Source organism: Saccostrea cucullata, unplaced genomic scaffold (genome assembly GCF_032062105.1).
Source record: "Saccostrea cucullata isolate Sc308-1 unplaced genomic scaffold, CSIRO_AGI_Scuc_v1 ctg40, whole genome shotgun sequence".
NCBI classification, from domain to species: domain Eukaryota; kingdom Metazoa; phylum Mollusca; class Bivalvia; order Ostreida; family Ostreidae; genus Saccostrea; species Saccostrea cuccullata.
The window spans coordinates 334,728-344,154 of NW_026933337.1; the positions used below are offsets into that span (position 1 = coordinate 334,728).

The 9,427-nt window shown below is 34.2% G+C and overlaps 1 protein-coding gene across 1 annotated transcript; it reads right to left on the reverse strand.

The window, feature by feature from the left end:
- Window positions 1–17: 17 nt before the first annotated feature.
- On the reverse strand, window positions 18–9,422 carry LOC134238023 (clavesin-2-like). Its single transcript, XM_062720156.1, has 6 exons — window positions 9,340–9,422; window positions 8,652–8,801; window positions 7,911–8,341; window positions 7,374–7,484; window positions 4,079–4,263; window positions 18–2,502 (listed from the first exon to the last, which is right to left on the reverse strand). The coding sequence occupies exons 2-6, from the start codon at window positions 8,782–8,784 to the stop codon at window positions 2,391–2,393; spliced, it is 972 nt and encodes a 323-aa protein (XP_062576140.1). The 5' UTR covers window positions 8,785–8,801; window positions 9,340–9,422; the 3' UTR covers window positions 18–2,390.
- Between the last annotated feature and the right edge of the window lie 5 nt (window positions 9,423–9,427).

Genomic DNA, 9,427 nt, shown 5'->3' on the forward strand with positions numbered 1-9,427 from the left:
ACTGTTTAATTACGTTTAATATTTATTCAGACAATACTGAAAACAAAATTCATAACAATTCAATTATTTCAAAATCAATGAACCACACATGCATGTAGCAAAATTTACACAAGGAAAGAAATATTGAAATTGTCTAGAAAGTATAGCTTCATAAATTTCATTGAAAATGCATTTTTTAAATCTTAGAAATAGCAGTGACTGTCACTATCTGTTGTACTGTTAAATCAAATTATCATTTTAAGTTGCATTTACACAAGAAATGGCAATAAATGTTCTTCTAAGTAAATGACAGGAACACCTAGTTGTAGAGCACAATAGATCTACAAATCCCAAACAAGTATAAAATACTTTGAAATTCAAACTTTACACTGGCTTACATTCAGTATGAAAGTGCATGTGAACTTATTGCAATAACTGCATAACAAACCAAGTGTAAAATTTGCATACAATTACATGTATAGCTTACAACTGTATATAGTCAATACATGGATGCATTTTTTGAAAAAAAAAAATTTTGAAAGTAATTTATGATAATGCACATTTTATTGTCCCATACAGAAATTGGCACTTGATATTAAGAATTTGTATTGTTTTTTATTCCAACATTGTACACAGATGGAAATCAAATTTCAGACATTAAATTACAGAAAAAAAAACAACAAGCAGTCAAACAATTTTTTTTAAGTAGATAGCTTTTGTGAAAATGGTGCACATGCATGTTGTTTTGTTGGGTTAATCTCTTTTTTTCCTCCGTCACTTTTTTCTGTTTTATTTCAATTGATTTCTTTTAAAATATATGTGTATGTATCTAGACATCGATCTGTACAGTAGTCTTAATAAACCAACATTCATTCAAATGGCTAAGGAGTAGGAGAAACAATTATAACATTACAGTTGAACAAATACACTGCAGAAGTTTTTCAGTCCGGGTCTCTAGCCCACACTAATCTTTATGACCACAGTCAAACTATATTGCACAAAACCCTTCAGATCATTTCAATGTACATTGTGTAATTTGTATTTGTTTTGAAGTACTTGTACTATGCTGTAAACAATTATCTGTACTCTGTGGAGACAGCTAGTGACACTAGTAAGGACTACAGTTTACTTTTATATCATTGTTGATAATACTTTCCATAATACATGTACATGTAAAATCAAAATCCATGAGTCAATAAAAAAATAACATAATGAATACATGTATACTTTAAATAAATCATGAATTATTTTCATGAATAATTTTGTAATTTCATCCATAAAACCTTTGGTCATACTTTGTTCTAAAAATTCCTTGTTTCTTTTTTTGTTTTGGAAAAAAAAAATGATTATAAACTCAAAATGTATTTCTTTAGTAATTTTGTAGGAGTAAACTTCTAGAATTACAATTAACAACAGCTTTGCATAAATCAAAATTTAAAAAAAAATCAATCAGGAAACAAACTCAACCTTCTGGCTTAAATATATGATCATTAACTAAAATCCTTTTTTGATTAATCTAGCAATTATAAACAAACAAAACGGAAAAAACAAGATGTGTTTGTGAAACACTATGTGCCCCGTGGCAACAAAGTTCCAAAAAACTATTTTTAGCATATAGGTCACAGTCAAGGTCACATGGTCAATGGCCTTGGTGTCATTTGAAAGAGTTTAATTAGTATTGGATGCATACCAAATATGAGGTCTTTATCTCTCATGGTTCAAAAGTTATGGCCAAATTTCGAAAGTTATTTTTAGCATATAGGTGACAGTCAAGGCCACAAGGTCAATGACCTTGGTGTCAATTGAAAGAGCTTCATTAGTGGAGTAAGAATACCAAATATGAAGTCTATATCTTTCATGGTTCAATAGTTATTGCAAAAGTTCGATAAAGCTATTTTTAGCATATAGGTCACAGTCAAGGTCATTGACCTTGATGTCATTTGAAAGAACTTTTTTTGTAGAGTATGCATATCTAATAAGAAGTCTCTATCTCTCATGTTTCAAAAGTTATGGCAAAGGTTAAAGTTGAAAACAAACAGACTAACAGACAGGACGAAAACAATATACGCCTTGGATTTATTGATCCGGGCGCATAAAAACATAAAATGCCTCCAACACTGTTGGCAGGGATTATGAGCAGACACATAAAACAAAACCAAAGAGTATTTTCTCAAATTCTTCAACAAGTGAACTGGCATATTCTTACAGCTGCATGAATAATATTGCACAAGGAAATATCTGGATAATATCAAATGTATGTATACATGTATATAGCAAACAAATCTATTGATACTCAAAAAGTACTATGCAAAATTAAGACCTTTGCAGTGCACACAGCTGAGTACTTTAAATGTACATGTACTTAAAAAATGAAGATTTCTCAGTCGACTCTCCATACGTTTACAAATTAATCAGTCTATAAGGAAGAAATCTTCATCCAGAGTGGTGTTTCTTGTAAAATCTCTATTTTGGTCCCATTTCTGTTTCAAATGGAAAGCGGAAGGGAATGTGTCTGACCTTTTCCTGTAATAAACATACACATAGTAACATACAAACTTGTACTTTGGCTAAAATAGCTGTAACTTCAGAATTTTGTTTTATTTTAACTGCACACTATTTCCAAAACACTGGATTAACTCCCCAAAGATAAATGATATGATGTCTGGAGAATGTACTTGACTAAGACAATGTTTGATCATGTGGATAACAGTATGAAACACATTACATCAGCCCTAAAATTTGATGGAGATGAGGATAACGCCAGAATGGTATGATAATTCTACAAAAATCTTGAGAGGTAATCTGAAAATGCCCATTAATGTACTCTTAATGATGACCTTGAACCCCCTGACCTTGAAGTGACTCCCTCAAATCCAAGTTTCCTTTCCCTCAACTTAAAACATTTTTCTGTATCCTCTTGCAACTTTAGTTGTGAGAATAATAAACAAGAGGCCCGTTGGCCACAACTCTCACCTGAATAACTTTGGCCCTGCTGTTCATCAGGTTGAGTTTCCCAAATATATGCGACCAAATCCTACCCTCACGGCCATGATTTCAACAAGGGGCCCAGGGGCCTTATAGATCACCTGAGTATCAACAATTGAATTCGGTTCGTGTTTTAAACCAGAGGCCATGAAATTCACAATTTTGAAAGAGGCACCATTGCTTATCATAACTATACACTTTGCTTGCTTACTTTGATTACTTTATACCCAGAGGTAGATCAGAGTAACAAAGAGAAAATGCACTTCCACTCTATAACCAGTTGTGCACCCCACCCCAAAGGACCCACTGACCCTGGGGCCACATATTTCAAAATTCTGGAAATTTTATCATAAATTTTATTTCATTATAAATGGTTGATTAATACCAAAGAGCAGGGGGCATGAAATTAACCATTTTGCTAGATGCACCTTTCTTCATCATGAATATATACTGTAAATCACTTTTTATTCGCGAGAACTTTATTTTCGCATAATTACGCGAGACAGTGTGCTCGCGAAAATTTATTTCTCGCGTATAATAGTATTCCTTAAGATTATATAGAGCAATAACCATAATTCATGAAAATTTTGTCTCGCTAATCAAGAGTCAATGACTATCTCGAGAAAATGAGGTGTCGCAAAAATTTAGTGATTTACAGTATACTTGGATCATTGGCATAATACACGGGAGCAAAGTAAAAGATTTTCAAAGAATTAATGTATTTTCACCAAATAATCAAAAGAGCCCCCCCACCTACAACAAATGGCAAAACCCCTGAAACAGGGGCAAGGCAATACTTTCAACAATTTAGAATCTACACTATCCCAGGAGGCTTCCAGATAAGTTTCAGCATTTCTGTCCCAGTGGTTCTTGAGAAGAAGACTGATAACTTTTTTTTTTCTATATATTTAAATGTAGAACTTTGTTTCCCTGTTTTGGTCCCATCCTAGTCCTGGGGGCCAAGATTTGAACATTTTAAAATGTACACTACCCCAGGAGAGGACTGAGGGGAAAATTTTGATTTTCTCGTTTAAAAAGTGCAGTATTATTAAGCATTTAAATGTTACACTTTGAGAAAGACACAAATTAGTAGGTCACTTAATACTTGACTTACTTAATAAAACAATGCTCTGGCCAGTATATGTGTTTATCACCAAAACTGAAGCTTTCATCTCCTATAAGCTCAGCAGCCCAGTTCATGATATTGTGTTCAGGCAACGTTCCTCCAAGCTCAGCAGGTAAGGCTTCCTTGTGGATAAAATTGTGGAGAGTTCCCAAATTGATCCCATGCATGTGTATCTAGAAGTATATAAGTACATGTAATTTCTTTATTTTCCAATTTTGGTCCCATTAAGAGCACATCAGAACAACATCTTGAATATAAATAGGAAAACAAGCAAATTCAAAGAATTGTGGTCCCCCGCTTTCGGTGTCTTTGTGGGAGTGATGTCATTTTCTATGACATATTGTCTCAAATATGAATGCCCTTTCATATGTCATTTAGAAATTATCATTGAAGTAGGGTTTTTTTCTTTAAAATAAGGTCAATCATGAAGGTCAAGGTAAACTGGTCACAAATCATTGCATGCTTAGAAATATCTTGTCACAGGTAATACACATGTCAAAAAATATGAAAGCCATAGCTCTTCTCAAGATGTGGCAACACAGCGAAGGTTAAACTTTTCTTAAATGCAAATTAAATATTATATATTACCCAAAATTTTTTTTATTAACTCTAAGGTCAAGGTCATTCTTGATATCCAATGAAAGGTCCTGTCACAAGGATTAAATATGTGAAACATGAAAGCCTTTGCCCAAATCCTTTAAAAGTTATGGTCAAGGTTTGTTTTTAGCCGGGCTTATTGCTCAAAGAGCAATTGCCGGCTTATGTCATCCTTCAAGACAGGATGTCAACCCCATAGTCGCCATTTCAAAGTTACGTGTAAAAAATATGGTTCTTACTCTCAACCGCTTCTGAGATAATACAAACGCTAAATAAAGCAACATAAATAAAACGAAATTTTATCTAAATAAATAAACATTAGTAGTAATGACTTTTAACACTTCAGTCTTAAGTCAAAGAACACAGTTTATCAGCGTAAGGATTTCTGATAATCAGTGTTATCGTAGTTCTCTACACTAACGAGGAAACACAGGAGAGGGAACCAGACTGGCCTGTTTGTTTACATTCAGCCGAAGTACCAGATTAATTTTGATTCTGACAAAATCGGACCGTGGTATTTGGATCGAAAACTCACTGTCAGTGTCTTATAATTTATATTACTAGTTTTAAAAAAAAATTTCATCAGAATTTTTAATCTGATATTCTTGTTATTTACCTGTTAATACAATATAAATGTACGATTCATTTAAGAAATTCATTTTACTCTGTATATGAGCCTGGCTTTCTGTACTTCTGAGTACTTTGATTTAAAAGTAAGTTACACTTCTAGGTCAAGATCAAAGGGTCAAAGTTCTTTGTATCCAATGAACAGTCTTCTCACAAGGATTACAAATGTGAAGTATGAAAGCCCTATCCCTTACCGCTCAAAACTTATGGCCAAGGTTAAAGTTTTTTCACAAGTACAAAAATCTCCAAGGTCAAGGTCAATACGTCAAGGTTGTTGGTATCCAACAAAAGGCCTTGCCACAAAGAATACATATGTGAAATATGAAAGTCCTAGTATCTACCATTCAAAAGTTATGGTCAAAGTAAAAGTTCGGAATTTTTGTGTAAAAGTGGGTCAAACTCCAAGGTCAAGGTCAAAAGGTCTAATGTAGTGGTACCCAAAGAAAGGTCTTGTCACAAGGAATACACATGTAAAATTTGAAAGTCATAGCTCCACTTCTTCAAAAGTTATGGGCAAGGTTAAAGTTTTTGTTATGGACGGACAGATGGACAGACTGAGACTGACGGACAGACGAATGAGATTTAATGTCCCCTCGCTTTCGCGGGGGACAATAAAACAATTGAGAGGGCAAGAGATCCAAAACAAAGATACATGTGAAAAGATTGAGACATCATATAACAACATATTTTCCAGTAATTATGCCCTGGTAAACGAAGTTTCGTGGGTATATAGTTTTTGTCAGGTCCGTCCGTCTAGCGTCTGTCTAGCTGTTTGTTTGTCCGTTTGTTCGCAAAAACTTTAACCTTGCCCATAACTTTCGATTTAGTGGAGCTATGACATTCATATTTCACATGTGTATTCATTGTGACAAGACCTTTCTTTTGGTACCACCAAATTTGACCTTTTGACCTTGACCTTGGAGTTTGACCCACTTTTACACAAAAATTTTGAGCTTTTACTTTGGCTATGTCTTTTGAACAATAGATACCAGGACATTTATACTTGACATATTTATTCTTTGTGGCAACCTTTCATTGAATACCAACAACCTTGACCTTTTGACCTTGACCTTGGAGATTTTTGCACTTATAAAAAATCTTTAACCTTGGCTATTACTTTTGAATGTTAAGTGCTAGGGCTTTCATACTTCACGTATGCAATCCTTGTGAGAAGTCCATTTATTGGATACCAAGAATCTTGACCCTTTGATCTTGACCTTAGACTTTGATCTACTTTAAAAATACAACCTTGACCATAATTTTTGAAGAGTTAGGACTAGGGCTTTCATACTTCACATATTTAATCCTTGTGACAAGACCTTTCATTTGATATCAAGAACCTTGACCCTTTGACTTTGACCTTGGAGTTTGACCTACTTTTTACAAAATTTAACCTTGGCCATAACAATAGGAACAGTAGGAGCTAGAACTTTCATATTTCACATATGTAATTCTTGTAACAAAACCTTTCATTGGATATCAAGAACCTTGACCCTTTGACCTTGGAGTTTGACCTACTTTTTACAAGTTTAAACCTTGGCAATAACTTTTGAACGGTAAGGACCAGCGCTATCATACTTCCCATATGTAATCTCTGAGACAAGGCCTTTCTTTAGAAACCAACAACCTTGACCCTTTGACCTTGACCTGGAGTTTGTCCTACCTTTAAAAATGTTAACCTTGGTCATAACCCTTGAACAGATGGTGCTAATGTTTTAGATCTGTATTTCTTTTGAACAGGCCTTACTTTAGGTACCAAAAATTTGATCTGCATTTGAGAAAGCTTAACCTTCGCTATGTTGCCATATCAGTGTTTCACAAACACATCTTGTTCAGATAATAATATGTAATGCTTAAATTTATCTATGTGACAATATTGTTTCTCATTTGAAAACATTTAAATATATATTGTGATTGAAAACAAAATATTGTTATCAAAATCTCAAATATCAGTGTCTTGAAACCTAGGCTCTTTCACATTTCACATATTTTAACCTCATTATAGATTAAGACAAGTAACAAATAGAACTACAATATGGAATGAAACCATGTAGTAGACCTTTCTTCTACTCTTTTCTTTCAGGAATGGCAAGATGATCTTGCAGATAGCTTCAATGTACCAGGGTTGATTTACAAAGTGAATGGAACCAAATCTTGCAGGGAAGCAGTCCTGTCAAACAAGAGTTCAATGTACACAGATTTTTTTTGTTTCAAAATATAAGTAAAGCTGGAATATGGCAAAGTTTTAAAACTTTATTCGAGGGATCATGCTTCCTTAACGCTTAACACTTCTGTAACAGTCCCTTTATGAGTTGATGTTTTAGCATTTTATGCTGTCATTAAAATCTCATTAAAATCACTTAATTTCATGTTAGAGTTCAAGTAATGCTACTACATATTAGAAAAACCTCCTAACCTATAGGTGATCTAAAATTTCATTTAAAATACATGCATTACATGCCTTTATGTACCTAAATGTCAATAGCTTTCATGAATAATTGATAATTTTCATTTACTGTTAAGTTTGTAAAGAGAGTAAAAGAAAGAAACAGAAAACAAAAATTTTCATTTTAAAGCAAAGCCATGCAGCTCTCACTTGAAGTCCCTCCACCATTTGCTTTAAAACTTTTGGATTCAATGACCTAGATTGGCCAAATGTAAACTGACTCCAATCCACCACAATGACAAATCCATTAATCTGACATGCCTCATCGTCAATTAACTTCTCTAACGTTAGCAGTATTGCCCTGTAAACTGAGGGTAGCTGGTATCTACCACTGTCCCAGTTAGCAGCAAAGACCACAATGATTCGCCTCCCTTGGGGGTCACAGTTCGGTAACACACTGGGAATGCCGTCATATAGCGAGGCTTTGATACCGGGCTCAGAGGCATTGAAGTTCTTGAAAAGACTTGGATTGTTTTGACGAAACTCAAAGTATCTTGCAAATAACTTGAAAGCTTCCACTGTGTCAAATTTTCTAGCTCTTAAAAATCTCAGAAGGAATGCATCGTCTGTTCTCAAAAATGCTGAAAAAGAGATGAAAAACTTTTACCTAGATCACAATTATAAACATGTATGTATGTACATCATAACATGTTCCTTAAGTTTTCAAATGAAATTTCTTTGTCTTTGTGTGATAGGATAAACACTGTGCCACTGTATTTTGGTACTCAGTAAAAATGTAAAATACCAGGTGTGTTAATTTTACAGAAACCAGTTAAGCCCTGTTAAACCCCATCAATTACAAGCAATTAGCATATTAACAAAGTTTTACAGGTACAATTATAAAATATTAAAAGGCATCTAAAAATCTTGGACTGATTGACAAAAATTTACTTATATCTGGTCGAGTTTCAATCTGCTCCCTGACATCAGATAAGTCATCAAATCGGCGTGCTTGATCTTCCCCTAGTTCATGCTGAGATTTCTGCACCAAGTCTTCTGACAGACCCCAACCAAACTCAGCCATGTCTTTCAGTACATCACCTTGAAAAAAAATATAAATCAAAGGTCTCTGGAAAGATTATTGCTCTCCTGATCTGTCAAGTCCCTACCCAATTTGCTGGCCCCACTTTTTTCCCAGGCATTAAGTTTTTCTATAGGAAAGCTAGGTTCATTGAAAGTTTGGTTGGCCCCCACGTTTAGTTGCAGTATTTCCAATAAGAGTAATATAAGGGTAATGCAGAGTTTGAATAAATAATTAGCCCCATCCCCACACCATGAAATGGGATTTATTTTCGAGTTCGGACAATTTTTCTTTTTTTTTTTTTTTTTGCTTGTCAAGTTTAAAAATTTCTTCAGGTTGCCCCCCCCCCCTCCCCCACTTTCAAAAACGATGCTACGTCACTGATAAGCAATATGTTTTTGATTTACGTACTTTACAACATTTGATTCACCTCAGATTTCACTTGCTCAAAATGACTTTATAGATGTTATTGATATTGTTAATGCAAAGTTATCTTATGAAGAATATGTGTACAAACACCACATAATCATGAAAAAGGGATTTTTTCAACATAAATACCATCCCGAGTGACTGTGAGTGTTTTGCTTCAGTCTTTTGCACGTTTTCCCAGTCTCTTCAGCCTCAGCATCTTTGACCACGTGATGCA